Source organism: Triturus cristatus, chromosome 1_2 (assembly GCF_964204655.1).
Source record: "Triturus cristatus chromosome 1_2, aTriCri1.1, whole genome shotgun sequence".
Lineage (NCBI taxonomy): Eukaryota > Metazoa > Chordata > Amphibia > Caudata > Salamandridae > Triturus > Triturus cristatus.
Window position 1 is genome coordinate 440,516,715 of NC_140580.1, and position 23,933 is coordinate 440,540,647.

A 23,933-nucleotide genomic window follows, 5' to 3' on the forward strand; every position below is an offset into this window, starting at 1 on the left:
AGCATTATCTGAATGCCAAGCTAGTATAGTTCAACTTCCAGAATCTTGTCCCTATTATTAGCAATCTTCTCCTGGGATTCTTTCTTGCAGCACCCCTTCTTAGAATATTAATTTTCGAAATTGTGCTTTCTTTGATCTGTGCACGTCGCTAGGCTGAATGGTGACGAAGAACTCTCCTGATGTCCCTGAGGAGATGTCCTTCTCCACTGTATTGTTTTAACAACATTGACAAATTCAGTAGCTTTCGCTTTTGAATAGTACATGCACACAGATAGACACAAGCTCACATACATGTGCACATTCAGGGAGAACTAGACAGTTATACGCTTGTTCGTGCACCACAAATAGTCCAAGACACATTCAGGTACCCATGCTTTCATACGGCACACATGCAGACTCACAAGCACACCTGTGTGCTCGAGGAAATCTTGCACTGCTGATTTTCTTGTGCTACATGTTGTGTTAGTTTTGTTAGTGTGTGTGAGAAACTGGCTCTGCTGTGTGTGTGTCATCCATGTGATACCTGTTCTGCATATGTGGGGAGGAGACATGCACAGCTCCTGCCTGCGCAGCACCTAGTCTGTGTGTGAAAAGGGAGATTTTAACCCCTTGGACACTAGGATCTCCATTGCACCCTTCACTCCACCCACCGCTTTCCACTTTGCACTCCTCCCTTCCGGTTGCAATCATATTACAACTCCTGCCATCATTAGGGAAAAGGGGAATGAGAAGGAGGGAGGCAAGCTGGGTAACTGACTAAACAGCCTCACCATGACAACGGATGTGTGCGGATGCATACACCATATTAACCTTTTTAGCAAAATGAGTCATGCCGAGGCTTCTGGTAAAAAAAAAAGTACAGAGATATTCTACATGCCTTGTTATTAGCGATTATTTTAATTAATAAGTTCTGGTGGGTTGTCTCTCACACATCTATGACTCTACTTGCTCAATAGTTAATTTTATTCACAAGAGAACACTGTAACTACTCAGATAAGGGGTTTATAAACTAGATTATATACTCTGCTACACAGAGGTTATGAGACACCATAAAATACTTATTTGTAAAATATTTCTTATTTTTGACAAATTTAGGATTTTTGAAAATCCTTTTCAGCCTTCTTTCTTTATTGGCCTGGTTTCCAAGCATGATGGATGCTCCAAAATGAAGGGCCTGCCCTTCAAAATACGACCGCTTGGCACTTAAATGAATTACTTTTGCTTCCATTGAACTGAGCTTATTCTACTTCTAACATCAATTTTTACAAATGCTAATCTCCATGCCAATACAACACATTAAATTTCACTTTTGAACAGTGACTATACATTCGTAGTTAATGTTCTAACTAAGAGACTGAGTAGAAAAGTAGGAGGTGCCCTCTGGCCTTTTTGGCAATGGATGTCACTAAAGTCGGCGAAACTGAACATATTTAAATAACATGTTAAACACATTATTAACTGGGGGAAAACATTTGTAGTGCAGGCCAATCAATTTTTAAAGATCCCTCGGCCAGAATTCTATGAAGTAGGAGGCTAACTTCAGGTTTATAAATTTCAAGAGGCACGAAGCAAGGATGTCCGTTATCCCAAATTATGTTACACCTATACATAGAACCTCTGGCCCATAAACTCAGGAAGGAGACCTCCATTTGCCATTTGATATGCAATGGCTGGGATAAAAATGTCCCCCTGTATGCGGATTATCTTATGATCTATACTTCTGATCTTCAAAAAGGTCTTCCTGTCATTGAGCAGTGACATTAGATTTTAGAGAAGTGGCGAAGTACTCCAAAATAAATTGTGGTCTGGAATTTACAGCGAGAACAAATTAATTAGGAATGAGACTAAATATCTTGGTTTAAAGATCACACAGGACCCTGAGAAGATACCCGAATTAAACTTCAAAAAGGCTCCTGTGGAGACAAACAAGCTGCTGAAGTTTTGATCTCTCCTTCCGTTGACTATTTTTGGCAGAACTAATCTGGTCAAGATGGTCATCCTGCCTAAATTTACATTTCTGTTTAACACAGTTCCTCTGAATGTCAAGAACGAATGGTTAGACACATTGCAAGGGAAAACTAATAGTTCCATCTGGGCCTCGGCGGGATCAAGGATCCGGTGGAAGAAGCTCCGTAGGAAACGTGACAAAGGTGGTCTAGCACTTTCTGACATCCAGCTCTATGCATGGTCCTTTCTGCTATAAAACTGCAAAATGCTGCTTAATAACCCAGAAGGCTCGGAGATCGGCCTCATGTTTGAGGCTATGCTTAACAATATTAGAGGTACAAAACCTACATCTTATATAAGTTTGAAAACTCGAAATTCTATAAGATAGCAAGGCTGAAAGTACTGCAGTCGGTGGCCTTGCTATGGGCTCAGATAAGAAGGACCATAAAGCTTGATTATTATAGTAAATTTGTCCTGAGGGGGCGTGGCTTGACGCGCGACCAAGATGGCCGCAAACCTGTAGAGCTCCGTCTTGTTGGTGCCCTTATCCTGTGACTTCTCCTGCAAGGGGCCCCTCCTGGGTGCTGTGAGCTGAGGCGGAGGCGGCCCATTCACCCCCCGACACATCGGCGTGGCGATCGGCACGCGTGGCCACCGAGCGGACAGCTGGGGCCGTCTGAGAGCTGCGGCCGGCGGCTGAGGGGTGAGGCAGGAGCTCCGCGCCCGGCCGTGCGCCTGACTGCACACCGCGGCTTCGTGATTGCTCCCTGGGCCGCAGCGGTTAAGACGCCGGAAGTGGCAGCATGGCGGCGCACTGACGATCGGGACCCTGAGGCGACACTGCGGGTCCGCGGGGGTCCAAGCCCAGCACACATGCCGTGACATGCCGGCATCGGAGAGCTAAACGGAGCGAGAGGTGACCCGCACTGAGGGTAAAGAAAACAGTCGGCCTTGGGCGGAGGACATCTTGGCTGGACATGGCGGGAGCGAGGTACGCCTGACGCTCCAGCCGGAGACATTCTGCGGTCCTGAGCCCGCCAGAGCGTGATTGCCTTGTCGTGGAGGGGGAGGTGCTGTGCTCCTTATTGCGGCGCCCGGCTGCCTGCCCCGTGGAGACAGTGGCGGACGCGGGGAGCGACCCTGACTCGGCAGTGCCTGCACCCCTGGACGCTCGACCCCTGTGGAGGACTACTGTGGAGGTAACGGGGAGGCCAGAACGTGGGACGCTGCATGGTGCCCGCAGATAGCAGATATTTCACTGTCGCCCGCGCTGCGGGTTCTGGGAGTGCGACGATTTGTGCCGGGTCATTGCTGGAGGCTGACTGGTGATGTCCCGGTGCTCATCTACCGGCGGCGGAGGAGGGCGGGGCCCCGGCTGTGCCTCGCTGTGGGGTACGGCGCCGGCAGAATCTGGGCCCCTGGAAGTGGAGGTCCACATGTGAGGGAGTGGGATCGCGGAAGACCACGTGGGAGTGTGGCGAGTGGACTCAGGGGGCCGCGGCGGTCCTGCGCCCCGGGAAAGTCGTGGACTGCGTCGTCCGACCGGAAGCCGCCTGGTGGATCGGGTCGGAATGGGACATCTTCCCCCCCCCCCTCCCCCCCCCTTGTTGGGGCTGTGGACCCGCGATTGTGGCAGTGAGCCAGCGGAGACGGCGACGTTTAGGAGGGAAGACCCGCTAACACTGAGCCGGACTTGTCCACTGGTCGACTAGACTGCGGGCGGATGCCCACTGCACAGCAGCTGGTCATGGGCCGGCTGCGCAATGCCCCGAAGGATGGCCAGACACCGGCAGCCGGCCCAGGCCAGGTCACGGCGCCTGGAGACCCTGGCGCGGCCCCGCACACTGAGCTGCTGGCAGCTAAGCTGGATTCTGTACTGGCCGCAGTGGAGCGGATTGGCTCCTCGCTCGAGCAAACGAGATCATCATTGGAGGCCCGCATTGATAAGGTCACGGTTGACTTCACATTGCTCCACGCGGATCACCGCAAGTTGGTGGACAAGGTGACGCTGCAGGGGCAGACTCTTCAGGACGTGCAACCGGTCGTGGCCACCCACACGGCCGCCCTCCAGGACCTAATTGACCGCGTCCATGCCTTGGAGGATCGCGTGGACGATGCCGAAGGACGTTCACGGCGCAGCAATGTGCGCGTGGTGGGTCTGCTGGAGGGGGAGGAAGGGCGGCAGCCGGAGCACTACGTGGAGGAATGGCTGCTCACTTTGATAGGACCCGAGAAGCTCTCACCACACTTCGTAGTGGAACGGGCCCACAGGGTTCCAACGCAGAGGCCCAGCCCAGGGTCTCGACCTCGACCCTTCCTGTTTAAGCTCCTTAACTACCGGGACAGAGATATAGTGCTCTGCGAGACCCGGAGTATTGGTGACATCACCGTTGGCAGTGGGCATGTACAATTCTTCCCGCACTATACCGCCTTGGTGCAGAAGCGCCGCAGTAACTATCTGGAGGTGAAGCGCCGCCTGCGCGAGCTGGAGATATCATATGCCCTTCTGTTCCCCTCACGTCTGCGGGTGGTCACCACTGACGGCACCCGCTTCTTTGATACACCATCCGAGGTCTGGGACTGGTTAGAGGACAATGGGCGCAGTGATGGCCGGCGACCGCAGGGCGTGGAAGCGGCTCCACAGCGCAGCAGGAGGTCTCGGCAACGCAAGGGGAGAGGACACCGGCGAGAGGAGGGGCGGAGTTTGGGGGTGGCCCCCAGCCCGTAGAGGAGTAGAATGGAACGGCGAGAAGCGTTGGCAGCGGTGGCTACTCTCGGGTCCCCAGACAGTAGGAGAGGAGAGGCTGGCCGGGAGCAGGGTGGACTGGTGACCAGCGGCTCCTCTTCCCCGTCCACCATAGTATCGGATGACCAGCTGATGCCACTGGTCACCCAACAGACATCGGACCACGTAATGTAGAGCATAGACGGGGAGGAGGTCGGGGTCATCGCCAAGGGTACTCCCCAGAGACGGGTTCTGACTCTTGCAGGTTGACGCCGCTTGGCCGAGGCCTGCGTGGTCGACGGAGTGGTGAGATATGGACAGGAGGGGACTTGTTATTGGCTCTCTGGGGGGTCGGCGGGGAGGGTGGGACGGGGAGGCGGCCGGGCTCGTGTTCCTCTGTAGCGGGGTGAGCGCCTGAGGTGATAGACGTTCACACCCGTGGGATTATGTTGTGGGGGTCACGCACTCCCTGGGCTTATGCTGCGCCACGGGTACGGGAGTCCCTTGCACCGCATGTACACAGGCACCTTTGTAGGGGAGCACACATACACAGCGACCACCACTCGCCCGCCCCCATTAGCCACAATTCAGCTTAGTTAAGTATTGTGAGCATTGCCTCATGGTTTGGACGAATACCCGCAGAGGGGTTTGCCCTGGTAGTTACTTTGGCCTGTTTGGTCTGTTTATACACATGATTGTATGTTTATGCATTGTTGTTTTGATGGGTTATCCATGCAGCTCCCTACATAGTCAAGTGAAGGCCCTCTGCCCCCCGCCCTGGAGCGGCGTCCCTAGCCCCCGCCACAGATCTACACTTCGGATTTACACATGGCTGTTACAAATGTAGTCACATGGAATGTCCGAGGTATGCATACGCCGGCACGTAGGTACTCAGTCTATGCATACATGCAGCGACACGCAGTGGCCATAGCTCTCCAGCAGGAAACGCACATGACGCCGAGGGAACTGGGCAGGTTGCGCATGCGCTGGAGGGGGCAGGTGTATGGTACTACATGCTCGGCGCACGCTAGAGGCACGCTGATATGGGTGAGTGCGGATACCCCGTTTGTCTGCTTGGAGGCGTTGGTGGACCCGGAGGGGAGGTACACCCTGGTGCACGGGAAGATTGATAGGCAACAGGTGCTACTGGGGTCCCTTTATGCGCCGAATGTAGAACAGTCCTCCTATCTGGCTAGTCTGTCAGCGGTGCTGGCACCATACGCTGGCCTTCACTGGCTCCTGGGGGGAGATTTTAATTCCGTACTTGATGTACACTTGGACCGGTCCTTCCCGCCCCTACGGGGCACGCAGGTGGGGTCGAACGCCAGAGCCCTGGCCACCTGGTTATCACATTGGACTCTGATTGACCTGTGGCGGAGCGTCCACCCGGACGACCGTGTGTATTCATTCTACTCAGCGGTTCACGGCCTCCATGTTCTGTTAGACAGGGTGGTGGGCACCCATTCAGTGCTTCCATGGGTGATTCGGGCGGAATATATGGGCCGGACGCACTCGGACCACAATCCCCTCATCCTGGGGCTTCGGTGGCGGCCGGATAGGCCTCCGGTTTCGACCAGGCGCCTTCAGACGGTGGCCTTGGAAGATTCGGAGTTTCGTGCCTCCCTGGGTACAGCGATTGAACAATACTTTGACCTTAATGAGGGCTCCACGGATAGTGAGCTGATGGAATGGGACGCCCATAAAGTGTATATTAGGGGGCACTGTTTAGGTGCGACATGGAACATTCGTAGGCAGCTGGCGCATGCTCTTGCCGCCCTGGAATCCCGCCTCATCTCATGTGAATTACTTGGGGAGGGGGGAGGTGAGGACTCGAGTTGCTTACTGGAGCTCCGGGCACGCCATACCGAACTTCTAGACCGGCTACGCTGCCTTAATTATGCGGCTCACTCGGCTCGGGTGCACGCTACGTCGGATAGGGCTGGACGACTCCTGGCCTGGCTGATTAGGCAGGAGACCGCTCGCGCCCCATCCTGGATTCCCCTGGGTGTCTAGTTTCCAAAAATCCATAGTTTTACAAGGTTTCCCTAGGTGCCGGCTGAGCTAGGGTTAAAAATCCACAGCTAGGCACATTGCAAAAAAAGGGTCAGTTTTCAGTGTGGAAAAATGTGATGTGTCCAGTTTGAATTTTGGGCTATTTCCTGTCACAGGCACTAGGCCTACCCACACAAGTGAGGTACCATTTTTATCGAGAGACATTGGGGAATGCGGGATGGGTAGAAGTTTTTGGATCGACGAAGATTCCAGAACTTTCCATCACATAAATGTTAAGAAAATGATTTTTTTTAAAGTTTGAGGTTTGCAAGGTATTCTGGGTAACAGAACCTGGTGAAAGCCACACAAGTCACCTCACTATGGATTCCCCAGGATGTCTTGTTTTAAAAAATGTACAGGTTTGCTAGGTTTCACCATGTGCAGGCGGAGCTAGGGTCCAAAACTCACAGCTAGGCACATTGCGAAAAAAGGGTCCGTTTTCACTAGAAGAATTTGATATGTCCATGTTGCATTTAGGATCGTTTCCTGTCTCAGGCACTAGGCCTACCCATACAAGTGAGGTACCATTTGTATCGGGAGACTTAGGGGAATACAGAATTGTAGAACAACTGTTATTACCTATTGACTTTCTATGATTTTCTGCCTTCTAAATGTAAGACAATGTGTAAAAAGAAGTCACTATGAAAAATGTGCTTTAATTCACATGCTGGTATGGGTACCCAAATTTTCGGAGATGTGCAAATAACTACTGCTTCTAAAATATATATTTTGTTCCCATTTCAGAATTTCATAGGTGTCCTTGATACCTATTTTTCACTCTTCATATTTTACCAAATTAATTGCTATATACCCGGAACACAATAAAAACCCATTGCAAGACACAGCTCAGTTATTGGCTCTGGGTACCTCGGGTTCTTGGTAAACCTTCACGTCCTATATATCACCACAACCAGAAGGGTCCAGTGGGCGCAACGGTAATTGCTTTAAAAAATCTACCATAGAAGAAGTTACAGGTGAAAACGTTGGCACAAAGGGATGTTTTCTCATCTCAATTTCAATATTTTTTTATTTCAACTGGTAGTTTCTATAGGAAAAGCTTGAAGATCTACACAAATGACCCTTTTGCTAAATTCAGAATTTTGTCTACTTTTAAGAAATGTACAACCTACCGGGATCCATTATTGCTTTCACACCCATTTCTGCCACTAACTGGAAGAAGGTTGACAGCACCAAAAATAGTAAAACTAGACTATGTCCCAGTAAAATGCCAAAACTGTTCAGAACATTTTGGTTCTCTGACAAAAGTCTGCCTGTCCCTGAAAGCAGGGAAGATAGTGATTTCAGCACCACAAACCCTTTGTTGATACCATATGCAGGGAAAAACAGACGCTTTCTTCTGCAGCACATTTCCCCACTTAAAAAAAAAAAAAAACATGTTGCTGTATTTTGGCTAATTTCTGGGTTTCCCCCAGCGGAATCCACAAACCCTGGGTACCTTTAAAAAAGGACACAAATGTGGCATGGATATCTTCAGTGGACAAAAAGTTACAGGGGGGAAAAGGCTGTGCAGCAAAAGGGTAAAAGGAGACAGGTTGTTGCCTAGCAGCATGAGCTCCGTTTTTTCCTCCATTCAATTTAAGGCAGGAGCTGTTCATCCAATCTAAAACTTTCTCTAGGTAAGCACCTAGTACTAAGGTGGGGGGGGGGGAATTCTGGCTTTGGATGAGGGAAAAGACCAGCTGAGAGTTGCTAGAGTAAGACACATCAGCGGCCTGTGTAAGTAATAGTGGTGAGGCCGTGTGGGGGGAGGGGGGGGAATTTCGACAGATGACGAGGGAAAATTATTTATTTATTTAATTCCCCCTTGTGGTCGTCTGTCGAATCCCCCACCAAACCCGGCCCCCCTGCCCCATCACTCTTACCTGCATGGGCAGCACCTGGTAAGACACTATCGATATCCCAAATGGATGAACGATCTCAGCAAGTGGCCTCATGTAAACATTAAATAGAGTAGGGCTCAAGTGCGAACCCTGAGGTACTCCGCATTCTAAGGGGTAAATCTCTGATGTACAAGCTCCGTCAAAGACCTGGAAGGGCCTGCTTTCAAGGGAGGACTTCAGCCAAGAAAAGGATAGTACTGAAGTACCTACTTTCTGCAGTCTTTCAGTAAGGATGTTATGGCCCACTGTATCGAATGTTGAACTAAGATCTAAAAGGATTCTATTCTGATAGCATCGAGTTGATATGTTTTTCTACGCTTGAAGTAAAATCCACTGTGGGATTTAAAGAATATTAGCAAGTACAGCGCAATGTATCTAATTTCACCACAACATATATTCTTTATGGTTAACGAGTTAGTCATCATTTATTTAGGCTCTGCATTTAAAAATTACAAATCGCTGACTCCTTACACGTTTGTTAAAGAATCCAGGCCTTTGAAAATATCTCTTGGAAGTGTTTGAAGATTATTATTCGCCAAGCTCCTAGAACAAAAATAGATAATATGAGTGAGCTATTAATTTAACATGAATTTATCAATTCAAAAATATTGCATTTTATTCACAGATAATATTTTGTTTTGTTTGACATGCACATTATTCATCAAACATGTAACTCTTTACCTTATGTCAACAGAGATGGAGTTGTTACATTGAGCATATTTTTTGCCACATTCCCTACATACTTTACCATTCCAGTTTATGGCCATACTGCAAAATTGTCAATATGAGCTGCTCTTCTAACGTTCAGTAAAATCTAAAAATTTAGTATTTTAATGGCGAGGACTCCAGGGGCGGCTGGTGACATTTGAAAGTGGCGGGGCATAAAATGATTGCAAAGGAAGCAAACGAACGTGTGAGCAGTCGCGATGGGGGGTCACGCGCGGGGGGGGGTCGCGCGGGAGAATAAGCAAGCGAACGTGTGAGCAGTCGCGGGGGGGTCACGCGCAGGGGGGGGTCGCACGGGAGAATACTATGAAAATTAAAAGGAAAACTTACCTGACCGCCTCTGCTCCTGGTCCGCGTTGGTGCCCCTGCCCTCCTCAAACTGGATGGAACAGCACGTCACGTCAGCACTGCAGTGGCAACCCCTCAGCCAATCCTGCCCACTCATGTGCACTTGTGCTGCAGTGCTGCCTGGTCTGACAATGCGTCAGTCAACATGACGCCGGACCGCCCACGGTCCGACGTCATGCTGACTGACATGCATTGTCAGTTCTCCCCACCCTCGGCGTCTCAGAACTTAAGTAAACTAAGTTCACAGACACCGAGGGAGCTGCGGGCGCGGGCGGGTGTGTGGGGGCGGGGGGGCAACGCCCTCACGCCCCAATGGACGCACCGCGCCTGGAGGACTCTCAAAGAAGAGTCCAGAGAGAATTCCTGTGTCTTGGTCTGCGTTCTGTCTGACATTATTACGTTCGTTGCCTCTAATAAAGGAATTACAATATCCTGTATATCCTTTAAGACAGCAGCATTGTGCTTTTTCTTAGAAAACATTTGGTGAATTAATCCTAAACCTCCAATATAAGTATACTCTTAAATATATCTTGTTTTGCACCAAAATGTTACTGATATAGATTCAAATTACATGTTTACTCTTGTTCCGTTATGCTCGTTCCAGGCCGTCATCAGTCATGTCACTTGCTAAAAAAACTGTTGCAACTTAAGTGACCTCAAGCACCCTTTGACTCCCAAAACCACATGGAGGAAGTGGACACCGGCCCAATGACATAACTGGAAGAGAAGGCTTATGACCTTACACAATGATGGTTTCACTCAACTAAAACCCGTTCAATAATTATAAGATTAATAAAAAAAGTTACATAAACAGTTAAAGGGTTATTTAAATTTTTTACATTGGTTGTCCCAGCCGTGATATTACAAGGGCAGCCATCCCATATCCATGTAAAATAGTTTTCATCAACATTAGGGGGGAGATTTACTAAGACTTTGCACTATGTTTGCACCACAAAAGTGAGGCAAATTGACGCAAAATCTGTTTTTCCCTATTTACTTTCCAGTGCTAAACGTGTTTGGCGCTGGAAATAATGGAAAAGTAATGCAAAGTAGCGCATAGTGCCACTTTGCATTACTTTGCGCCACGGGCGTACCAAGGGTGGAGCATAGACATTTCCATGCAACCACTCAAGGTTTCCCACACTAATCTCAATTTATTAAATAAAGTAGTTTGGGTTTAGCGTGAGAAAACTGTGACTTTTTCAAGTAGGCGCACGTTTCTCCTTCCTTTTCCGACTTTGCATGTGTGCGGCACTGTGCTGCACGCATACAAAGGGGGAAAAATTTTGCATTGTGTCTGGGCATTATATTTTGTACAAAACCTATTCTAGACTAACGCACACACCCTAGCGCTATGCTGCTAAGGTGTATGCGTGGCGCATGTTAGCTGTAATCAGAGTCAGTGCAAGGGAAAGGGGAAGAGAGAGAACCATATCCTGCTCCCTCCCTGTCGCACAATGCAGCGCAGCCTCGCGGGGGGCTGTACTGTGTGAATTTTTTATAAATCTCCCCATCGTGTGTTTCACAAACCCAGCATCCTGATGTAATAAATAAAAATGTGAAAAACAATGAGAGAGAAAGGGTTTTCTTTGGGGGGTACTCCTATTCCCCTTAGACAAATATTTTCAAACAAAAAGAAGGAGTATGCCCTCTGAGGTCAAATGATACCTCCAGGTTTAAGAGAGGTGTGCTGAAAGGGACAATCCTTTTGTTGAAGACCCCTCACTCACCAACCTGGTTGGTGACATGCTTCATCATTGGGGTCCCACCCAGAGGCCGAGTGCCATCTGGGTGTGCTGCGACACCTGATTACAGTGGAGCTGGTGTTATTTGTGTGTGCAAGTGATAGTGTTTTAAAATTTGGTCAAGTATTTAACTCTAAAAAAAATTTTAATCATAGAGTACTTGATCAATGTTAAAAAAGTCAATGGGGATACCCTATAGGGTTAAATTGGCCCGTGGTATCTATTAATAGAGTGTGAAGTGGGTGAGAAAAAAATATATATATATATGTGTAGTTGGTCATATATATAAAAAGGTCAGGTCTACATGTTTCAACCCTGGTGGAGAAAGTCTCCGGGTTTTCTTCAGGACCGTAAGTGATGGTGCTAACCAGGGTGGTGTACACGCACTAAGGTGTACCCTGCCCTTGGTTAGTAGTAAAAAAATCCTACTGAGAATCCAGTTGGAATAAAACCTGTGGAGGAAAACAGAAATGAAATATACTTTTTATTTGTATTCTGCAAAGCATTGCTTATTTCAGGTACCTCTCAGTCACTAGATGGTGATACTATGCCGTGGTTGTGAAGTTTTATCGGCTAATCCAGTCATCCATTTTGTGGTGAAAAATAGTGTATATGTGCTCCATTTGTGGAATATGACTTACATCCATCAAAAGTGCGCTTACACCTTGCTCCAATCATACACTGTTGTGACCAACAGGTGAGAGAGTGCATTCGCTCGGTAACTTACCGGGGTGCACGTGAATGGCGTTGTGACAATCAAGCGACTAACACCTAATATTCGTGTAGTCACTCCGTGTGTCCACAAATAGTCGTACAGGTGATTGTGTGCACTTATACGATACTTTGTGTGGCGTACGTAGCTAGCGGCGAGTGATCAAGTGAAAATCACAAATGTCATTCGTCACCAGTGAAAACGTACCGTGCCAGTATTCAATTTATACCGACGACTGGTTCAAACAAGGTTACAACTGACTAGCATACTCAACACAACACTCCTGAAACAACCATGCATGGGGCGAGAAAAATGAAATGAAATTTCCAAGGTTGGGCTTACTGGTAATGCGGGAAAAAAATGCCTCGAAAGTGTCGAGAGCACGGGCAGAAAATTCACCTTCAATCTGCCGGGGAAAAGGTGTAGAACATAAGTAGACCGAAAGGTCGATCCAGAACGATGCGTGGTGCCCACCCACGAGAAGTCCATATTTTACTTACTTGGTGAAAAGGAAGATCAGCTATTATGCCTACAACCGTGTCCCGCCACCGCGTCCCGAGAAATGCCCGGGATGCGGAGAGGAACCGGTGGGGCGTGTCAAGTACTTCCTGGTGGTCCGCGATAGGCTGGGAGTCAGCCAATAGCAACATTGGTTCCCATATACGAGCCAATCGATGGAGGTGTAAGTGTCAGCCTGGGACCGGTTGAAAGTCGAAAAGCGACATAGGCTCAATCTGGGGGGTGTGTGTTTGTTTATTAGACTCCATGAAACTGCACGCATAATGCGGTGGGGCGTGATAGGCTAAGATTAAACAAAAGCCCAAAAGGGTAACGGCGAATGTGGCCGCCTAAAGTCGGTTGCGAGTGGCAGAGAGTAAAAGCACACGCATAAGGCGGTGAGCCACAAAAGAGGCAAAATTCTCACATCTAGTGTTATATTAATGGAAAGCTTAGCGTCAGTAATAGGCCAAGGAAGGAATCGTCTCAAAGGGGACATATAGGTTGGGACATAGTAAGGTAATAGTAGGTGTCAATACCTGGCATACCTATCCTAGTTTTTTAACCCACACAAGACAACAGGTATATCTATCATACTGATATCAAACAATCCAGTATTTTTGATCCAGTATGTTTCTTTTGGGGGACAGAACTGGTATTTTTGAATGGAAAAGTGTTAATTCTGTGCCAAAGGGAAGGTCATCTATTGGGAAGAACAGAGTTCCATGGGATATTATCGTTCAGCCCTTTCTTGTGAGTGCAAAGTCTGTACACCCAACGTTGCTCTTTTTCAAAAAGTCTTTCTTGTGATTTTTCTCCTGCTGTAATCTGTTCAATGACAGTCCATTTCAGATCGTTAGTTGTATGACCAGTTACTAGGAAATGTTCTGTTAGTTTGGTCATTGTTTTTTTGCATCTGATTGTGCTGCGATGCTCGCAGATTCTTTGTTTGATTTTTCTGGTTGTCATACCCACGTATTGTAGTTTGCATGGGCACATGATTAGGTATACCACATTTGTACTATTGCAGTTTGTGTGAGTTCTCAAGGTCCATATTTTTCCTGGTTCCAGGTTTAGGGTTTTGGTGTTCTCTGTGAGATGACATACACTACAATTGCCACATTTGTAATGACCGATGATACCAGGTAGACCCCATGCATTCAGAACAGTTGGTTGCTTTTGCAGATCTGTCGTTCTTGGGCGTGTATTCACCAGAGTGTCTTTTATGCTCCTGGCTTTTTTGTAGGAAAACAAAGGTTTTTCCCAATTGAAGATCCCTGTATTGAGTATTTTCCAATGTTTATTGACCGATTTGGTTACTTGGTTTGAAGCACTATTATATGTGGTTACACAAGTTAGAGGTGGGGTGCCTTCTTTAGGAGGTCTATTTTCCAAAAGTGCTGCTCTAGGTTGATTGCGCGCTCTTTTTTCGCATTTGTTGAGGATCTTCTCCGGATAGCCTTTTGATTCAAGTTTCTTAGTCAAGTCAAGGGCTTGTTTTTTGAAGTCATTGATTTTACTGCAATTTCGTCGCAGTCTTAAATACTGGCCATAGGGGAGATTCTCTCTCAAAGGCCTAGGGTGAAAGCTTTCAAATCTCAATAGATTATTTTTTGCTGTTGGTTTATAGTGGGTTATTGTCTCCAGGCGGTCCTTTTCTTTTGTGATCTCAACATCTAGAAAGATCATGGTGTTTCTATCTGTGGTGTGGGTGAATCTTAGGTTCTGGTCACAGGTGTTGATCCACTGGCAGAACTCCACTAGGATGTTTTCTGGTCCTTGCCAAATTGCAAGCACATCGTCAATGTAACGTTTCCAAAAAGAGATGTATTTGTGGAAAGGATTCTGCTCGGTGAGTATGAATTTCTTCTCGAAATTGAACACGTAGAGGCCCGCTACGCTCGGCGCAAATGTACTTCCCATAGAAGTACCCCCTATCTGCAAATAGAGGGTACCCTCGAATTCAAAGAAGTTTTTCTTTAGTGCTAGACTAGCACACTCCAAAATAAAGTTCTTAGGTGTTCGGTATGTCCAATTTGTAGTGTCAAGGGTATTCCTGAGTACTTCAATTGTATCATCCTGAGGAATACTTGTGTATAAGCTCTCAATGTCAAAGCTTACTAGAATTGTTGTATCGTTGACTCTGATTTCTTCCAAGAGTCGAAGTAGACTCTTGGTATCTTGAAGGTATGTTGATGTGTTTTGTACAATGGGTTTCAAAAAAACATCACAAAACTGGGATAGAGGCTCAAGGAGAGAGCCTATACCCGAGACAATTGGTCTGCCTGGAGGAGGTAGCTTATTTTTATGCATTTTAGGCAATGTATAAAAATACGGGATTTTTCCTTCACTGCCGGTGAGGAACATGGCCTCTTGTTTAGAGATGTCGCCTTGAGTTTCTGCTTCTTCAATTAGAGTTGCTATTTCTTGTCTTAGACTCCCGGAAGGATCATTGGCGATTTTTTTGTAATTCCTTGCATCCGACAGTAATCTCAGACATTCTTCGCAATAGGCTTCCTTGTCTTGAATCACTATCCCCCCTCCTTTGTCCGCCGGTTTTATGACGATGGTCTCACAGTTCTTGAGGCTTTCAAGAGCTAGATGTTCTGCCTTGCTGATGTTTTGAAACGGTTGTTGTGGTTTAATGTTTTCAATGTCATTAAACACTGCCTGTTCAAAAGTCGAGACCTCAATTGGGATAGTATGGGGGGGAGGAGTGAATGTTGACCTGGGTCGTAGGCCTGTTTCATTATGATCAGGTTCTTGTGATCTTTCCCCTTGTTTTTCAAAGTAAGCTCTTAGTTTTAACTTGCGGAAGAAAAAATAATCTATTGAGATTTGAAAGCTTTCACCCTAGGCCTTTGAGAGAGAATCTCCCCTATGGCCAGTATTTAAGACTGCGACGAAATTGCAGTAAAATCAATGACTTCAAAAAACAAGCCCTTGACTTGACTAAGAAACTTGAATCAAAAGGCTATCCGGAGAAGATCCTCAACAAATGCGAAAAAAGAGCGCGCAATCAACCTAGAGCAGCACTTTTGGAAAATAGACCTCCTAAAGAAGGCACCCCACCTCTAACTTGTGTAACCACATATAATAGTGCTTCAAACCAAGTAACCAAATCGGTCAATAAACATTGGAAAATACTCAATACAGGGATCTTCAACTGGGAAAAACCTTTGTTTTCCTACAAAAAAGCCAGGAGCATAAAAGACACTCTGGTGAATACACGCCCAAGAACGACAGATCTGCAAAAGCAACCAACTGTTCTGAATGCATGGGGTCTACCTGGTATCATCGGTCATTACAAATGTGGCAATTGTAGTGTATGTCATCTCACAGAGAACACCAAAACCCTAAACCTGGAACCAGGAAAAATATGGACCTTGAGAACTCACACAAACTGCAATAGTACAAATGTGGTATACCTAATCATGTGCCCATGCAAACTACAATACGTGGGTATGACAACCAGAAAAATCAAACAAAGAATCTGCGAGCATCGCAGCACAATCAGATGCAAAAAAACAATGACCAAACTAACAGAACATTTCCTAGTAACTGGTCATACAACTAACGATCTGAAATGGACTGTCATTGAACAGATTACAGCAGGAGAAAAATCACAAGAAAGACTTTTTGAAAAAGAGCAACGTTGGGTGTACAGACTTTGCACTCACAAGAAAGGGCTGAACGATAATATCCCATGGAACTCTGTTCTTCCCAATAGATGACCTTCCCTTTGGCACAGAATTAACACTTTTCCATTCAAAAATACCAGTTCTGTCCCCCAAAAGAAACATACTGGATCAAAAATACTGGATTGTTTGATATCAGTATGATAGATATACCTGTTGTCTTGTGTGGGTTAAAAAACTAGGATAGGTATGCCAGGTATTGACACCTACTATTACCTTACTATGTCCCAACCTATATGTCCCCTTTGAGACGATTCCTTCCTTGGCCTATTACTGACGCTAAGCTTTCCATTAATATAACACTAGATGTGAGAATTTTGCCTCTTTTGTGGCTCACCGCCTTATGCGTGTGCTTTTACTCTCTGCCACTCGCAACCGACTTTAGGCGGCCACATTCGCCGTTACCCTTTTGGGCTTTTGTTTAATCTTAGCCTATCACGCCCCACCGCATTATGCGTGCAGTTTCATGGAGTCTAATAAACAAACACACACCCCCCAGATTGAGCCTATGTCGCTTTTCGACTTTCAACCGGTCCCAGGCTGACACTTACACCTCCATCGATTGGCTCGTATATGGGAACCAATGTTGCTATTGGCTGACTCCCAGCCTATCGCGGACCACCAGGAAGTACTTGACACGCCCCACCGGTTCCTCTCCGCATCCCGGGCATTTCTCGGGACGCGGTGGCGGGACACGGTTGTAGGCATAATAGCTGATCTTCCTTTTCACCAAGTAAGTAAAATATGGACTTCTCGTGGGTGGGCACCACGCATCGTTCTGGATCGACCTTTCGGTCTACTTATGTTCTACACCTTTTCCCCGGCAGATTGAAGGTGAATTTTCTGCCCGTGCTCTCGACACTTTCGAGGCATTTTTTTCCCGCATTACCAGTAAGCCCAACCTTGGAAATTTCATTTCATTTTTCTCGCCCCATGCATGGTTGTTTCAGGAGTGTTGTGTTGAGTATGCTAGTCAGTTGTAACCTTGTTTGAACCAGTCGTCGGTATAAATTGAATACTGGCACGGTACGTTTTCACTGGTGACGAATGACATTTGTGATTTTCACTTGATCACTCGCCGCTAGCTACGTACGCCACACAAAGTATCGTATAAGTGCACACAATCACCTGTACGACTATTTGTGGACACACGGAGTGACTACACGAATATTAGGTGTTAGTCGCTTGATTGTCACAACGCCATTCACGTGCACCCCGGTAAGTTACCGAGCGAATGCACTCTCTCACCTGTTGGTCACAACAGTGTATGATTGGAGCAAGGTGTAAGCGCACTTTTGATGGATGTAAGTCATATTCCACAAATGGAGCACATATACACTATTTTTCACCACAAAATGGATGACTGGATTAGCCGATAAAACTTCACAACCACGGCATAGTATCACCATCTAGTGACTGAGAGGTACCTGAAATAAGCAATGCTTTGCAGAATACAAATAAAAAGTATATTTCATTTCTGTTTTCCTCCACAGGTTTTATTCCAACTGGATTCTCAGTAGGATTTTTTTACTACTAACCAAGGGCAGGGTACACCTTAGTGCGTGTACACCACCCTGGTTAGCACCATCACTTACGGTCCTGAAGAAAACCCGGAGACTTTCTCCACCAGGGTTGAAACATGTAGACCTGACCTTTTTATATATATGACCAACTACACATATATATATATATTTTTTTCTCACCCACTTCACACTCTATTAATAGATACCACGGGCCAATTTAACCCTATAGGGTATCCCCATTGACTTTTTTAACATTGATCAAGTACTCTATGATTAAAATTTTTTTTTAGAGTTAAATACTTGACCAAATTTTAAAACACTATCACTTGCACACACAAATAACACCAGCTCCACTGTAATCAGGTGTCGCAGCACACCCAGATGGCACTCGGCCTCTGGGTGGGACCCCAATGATGAAGCATGTCACCAACCAGGTTGGTGAGTGAGGGGTCTTCAACAAAAGGATTGTCCCTTTCAGCACACCTCTCTTAAACCTGGAGGTATCATTTGACCTCAGAGGGCATACTCCTTCTTTTTGTTTGAAAAAGTAATAAATAAAAAGCCACACATTAGCAGTGAGTGATGGATTTTCACAATACTGATATCCCACTGGCAGGTTCTTCATGGACTGTCTTAAGATGGATCTCCCAGCCTTCCTGGCAACCACAAAGTGGTGAAGGAAGCAGCTATGATTGAGTGACTACAGTACTGAACTACATACACTGCGTTGTCAGGCCAGTTCTCCCAAGCCTGTGGAACTCACCAGCAACTAGGCACTCACTGTGCCAGCCATTGGTGTATTCCCTGGAACCACAGACGCCACATACTACTGTTAGCTCATTGAATCGACCGGTGCCTCCCATTTACGTTTTGACTTTCAGGGGTAGAAAGGTCGAAATCTCAAATGCTATTTGTGGAGTAAGAAGTGAGTTTGAATGCCTAGTTTCAGTGACCACATCTATCACTTACAATATATATATTGTCCAGGCAGTGTTATTTCTTTTATAAAAGTGACCAGGCTTTATTTATGACAAAAAAAGATGCACAGTAGCTATTGGATTTAAATTGCATTAATCATAATTTTGGTCAGGTTCTGCCAATACTCTGAATCAAGTTAGCCCAAGGTAGACTGTCACCCTGGTCACAGGGATGCCATTTTCAGAGTGGATTTCTAGCCATGCATCACATCTGGGTTTTAAATGAGTATAAGGCGTGCATCTCATGTATACTCAGTTTCAAAGAGATTGGGAAATGAACACAGTTTATTTGACTAGCTGCAGACATGATTCTGCATCTCCGACATCTGTTTACGGATGGGAGCATCTGTGGTTGCAGTGTTCATTTTGGACATAGACATAGAGGCATAGACTCTTCTGGGCATGTTTGCGTAGAAACTCTGCAGCGCTTGGTGTAGAGTCAGTGGCTTGGAGGACTCATATTTTGGGTTACTGGCTCATGATGCAGATGGGGATGGTTAGACAGAGGTTTACGAGGCCCGCATGCACCAGTTAGCACAACCTCAGGAGGAGTAGTCTGGCACACCAATACTAGGGAGACTCACAGGCCTAAAACACAAGTTGACACAGCATCAGAGGGAACACTGCTGTGGTGCTTCTATGGAGTTCCATGGGCACTCATGCATAAGTCAGCTCCATAGAAGTGTGTGGGTCAACACTTTCTAGTTGCGACACAGATGTTAGGGACACTGAAAAGGGAAAGTGCGAGAATCCATGGTCAACACAATTGACTAGCAATTTCCCAAGTTGCATCTCCATGTCCTATGGCTAACTTAATTCTGCCCTGTGTGCAAACCCCTGTTTTCGCACAGGACGGAAATATGAATTTGTTTTTATTTAACGCAGTTGATAATTATCAGATGCGATAAATAATCCAACATTTGTTAAATTACGGCAACAGAAACCTGCCGAAATTTAACAGGGGAAATATGTACGGTATTTACTGTACTATGCGGATTTTTGTGTGTTAAACACCCAAATCCGCATATTACTCCCCCAAACCCGTAAATAGGTGCTATCTATCATACCCGATAAATAACTAACCACAGGGTATCATTATGTACCAAGTGCGATAAATACCACCTTTACTTGTAATCAGGGCCTGGATGTCACAATCACGGTCAGGCTGGGCAGCAGAGAAAGGACAGTCTCTGTAGCACAACGTTCCTCACAGCAGTCTACTAGACAGCTGGATTCTAGGTTGGAGTAAGACAGACTGTGTATGTGGAACAATCTGTCTCTTTGTTTTAAGGTTGCAATGGAACAAGTTATTTCCCTTAGTCTTGTAGTATTTTTACCAAAGATTGAGGGGAGACAGTTAATTTATCCTGCCACTGCTGTGAATCTTTTTTCGCATAAGTTTACAGAAGTTTTCCAAGTGAAAAGGTGAACTTAGATTCAGCTAAAAGAGCTAGCTGGCTTATAATCAGAAACAGTGGCAGCTGGGCCCAAGCTAACCGACCATTCGGAAACCTTTAACATTTTGAAGGGAACCAATTATTCAACCGTCTTTTTCTGCAGGTGGGGCCGACTATAGCGCTGGTGGCGCCCGGTGCAATAATTCTTTCGGGTGTCCCCCTCTGTGACCACCTCCTTAGATTCCCTCACTACCATCCAGCACAAGTACTCCTCATTTCTCTTAACAAGGCCGGACTGGGAGCCCAAAGCAGTCCTGGCAATTTTCTCAAACCAGCCCCTGGGGAAGCACTGCCTGGCTCTGGGAGGCTGGAAACGCTTGCTTGCTGCTTTTGATCCTGGGGCCGATATTGCAGCACTGCTGCAGAACCAGCCCCAGTAACAAAATTGGGCCCACAGCTGCAAAACAGGCCCCCACAGTTCCAGCCTCCTGGGAAAATGCCTGATGCCCAGTACGGCAAGTCCGTTCCTGTCTACACAGCCCCTCTCTCAAATACATTTTATTTGTTTTAAAGCGCTGGTAAAGGTTGTCTTTACTAATCCACTCAGCTATCCACATAAAATACAGATCTGTTCTTTGCAGCAGCCATATTAACCCTTTGCGCTACTTTATGGTGAAGCAAAACTGGTACTAGACAAAGCTCCAATTATGACATTTTTAGTGCTGCCTGAACGCTGGACTCATAAGAAACTCTGCAGCAGGTGCTTTTAAATCGTACATTATTACTAAGCACAGCACTGCCCTGTGGTCAGTGCCCCGCCTCCAGGTCATCGCCCAGTGTGGCTGCACTGGTCGTGCTGCCCTAAAGTCAGCCCTGTCTGGAGGTGTGAGGAACATTCATGCAACCAGGTGAACTGTTGTTCTAGTTTTCTAGTTTGGAACCAACTTTTGAATCAGGGGTTGATGCAGAGCCCTGGCTACCTGGACAGAGCAAGACCCAGGACATGGAGGATGATGCAGGCAGCCTGTTTCTTTGTTTAGGTGTACATCTTTGGCCACCATTTTTTGTTCTGGTGTTGCACCTATCTGGCCACATCTAATCATTTCTACTCCCAGATATTTTGTGAATTGTTGTCCTTGTCAATTATCATATCCTTTGATTTTGTGAAAAATAACATGCATTTCTTCCCAACTACTATTACCACACTGATGTAAGGTGGTCCTTAAAATGCACCCGAATATGAGATATGCCAATTGGCACATGATAACCATGGTGGGCTTTGCTGGGGGAGCAGTGATTTTCCACGCACTAGGCATTGTACACCTCATGACAAGGGCCTTTTTCTGTGGAGTCCACCATCAGCACTACAGAATACCAAGGGTTTCCAAATACCAAGTATACCTAGTCTTAAATCCACTTCATGACTCTTTATTCCATCGCTCTTCCTGTCTATTTTACTCACTTTTACAGGTTATCAAAAATGCTTTCTCCCTTTGCCAATGTTTTCATTTATTCGCTTTCTCCTTTCCTGCCTGTCTCTCTCTTGCTCTGCATCTTTGAAAAATACATTCCGGTTCACAAGACTCTTTGTGTTATGCTTTTGTCGTCCCACTTTTTGCTTTTCATATCTTGGAAAATACTTTTTACTTAAAACTATCATTGCAGTGCTCAATACAAAGGTTTCATCAAATCGCTTATACAATGTCTGTAAGAACTCAGATCAGTGCTTAATTTGTAAAATATTAAGTGCCAGGGCTCTGACCAGGAGGCCACTGCAGCTTGCACCACCCATCGCACTTGTCATCGCTGCCAAAAAACAACTACTAACCATCTCTCTTGCATGTAAATTCGTCAATTTAGATTATTCCAGGTCCCCATAGCAGAAGGAATGGTTGGGGAGGCAGGTAGTAGCACTATTTTAATGTATATTGTATTCCTAAACAACCGTTATTCTGCTCATCTCTAAATTAGATGAGCAGCGCCACCATGTGTTGCAGGTTTGCTCTGCCATCCACGCTCCAGCCGTTTACTGACTTATAAGCAGCGGTTGAAGTGCATAAAATAGTATGGGAACTGTAAGTGTGGGGACAGTGTAAGACACATAGCTAAAACCAACAAAATGTTCTGTAACCAGGGCACAAGTTGTGGGTACAAAGCGTTTACGCACTATTTTCACAGGGTAGACACCTTCCACCCTGCCAAGCAGTTGGGTTCCACCTGAAGTATGCTAATCTTGTCACAGTGTAATTTTCAGACACTGGGACACATTCAGCAGCGCCTGCACGTAGTTTTCTTTCCATTCCAAGCAGCAACGTCCCAGCAGCAACGTGCAGGAGGCCAGGGGGCTTCTTTATTTTCACCTCCAGCTGGGCCAAAGATAAAGGCCGAAGTTAAGGAGTCATCTGGGCTCCTTTTGTTCCAATATGATCCTGGCTGGGCACAGTCTGGAGCCCCACACTTAAGGATGCAAATGCAACACAGAGGAAACAAAGGCACACAGCTTATCACTTCACAGGTACTTAAGAGAGGCATGCTTTTGACTTTGTCCCTGTATATAAGAGATGTGTATGGACTGTAAGAATGTCAGATGTGTTGGCCTATCCTAGTATTTACAGAAATAATTTAAATACCACTATTTATAGCGCTACTCATCCCAATGCAGGGTATCAGAGCACCTTACATAACATACATATTATACACAGACAATAAATCATGAAAGTGTATAAATCAATGTACAAGATGTGTTACATAAGACAGTGAGGGTTATGAGGTGTAGGAGTCGCATGTTCTTTGTAGCTCACTATGCTATATTAGAAGGATTACAATTTATGAACTGTAACGAACAAAAGATCTCCGTGTTAAAAGCAGTAACCCATTTACCTAGCTAAGTAAATAAAATTCTGTCATCTGCATGTTACATGATGTGCTTTGCAGAAGGCACATTAACATTCTATACTACTTTGTTTCAAATCTGGGACTAGACAAAACACAGATCTCTCCAGCAAAAGTGTTAACCTCCAGAAGTGTCTTACCTTTATTATTAGTCCCTGAGATTTACTGAGCAGACAAAGATCTCTGCGGCTGGTGCCTTAACCCCATGAGATATTTTAAAATGCAGACTTTGGAACCAATTAAGCAGAACAGATCTACTGCCATGTTTCTCCTTCTGCCAATTTCTTTGAGGCAGAGTTTAAAAAACAGAAACGTATTATTTGAGGCCCAGATTTGATTTGCCACAACCCCAACGCAAAATCTTGTTTGTTAAATCTCGTAATGCTCTTAAATGTACTCATGATAGACCTGCTTAACATATGTGTATGGTCTTCATATCTGATGTCTTGTCCTGTGATGTCACTTCCTGTCAGGTCACTTCCTGGGATGCCAGATGCAATGTCAGGGGTCAGGATGTCATGCACTGAGATGTTGTAGCCATGATGGAACATGCGTGCTGCCTAACTTGGTTAGTCCCCCACTTGTGCCCTGTCTGAAATTATGTTGTTGACCTTTCTTCTACAGGTAACTGCATGTAACATGTAATGCACACACCTTAAATGAAAGTACACATTTAAATAAATAAAACGAATTTCGTTGCGCGCGCTGCATCGCATTTTGCGATTCAGCGCGCGCAAAGGAATTTGTTTTATTTATTTAAATTTGTACTTACCTCCGTTCATCCATATTCTG

At 46.0% G+C, this 23,933-nt stretch overlaps 1 protein-coding gene across 1 annotated transcript in view; it reads right to left on the reverse strand.

The window, feature by feature from the left end:
• LGI1 (leucine rich glioma inactivated 1) overlaps positions 1-23,933 on the reverse strand; it is a 184,474-nt gene that overhangs the window by 16,722 nt on the left and 143,819 nt on the right. Inside the window, exon 5 of the mRNA XM_085606044.1 lies at positions 9,097-9,168. Coding sequence (XP_085462170.1) covers positions 9,097-9,168 — 72 coding nt within the window. The remainder of the gene's footprint in view (positions 1-9,096; positions 9,169-23,933) is intronic.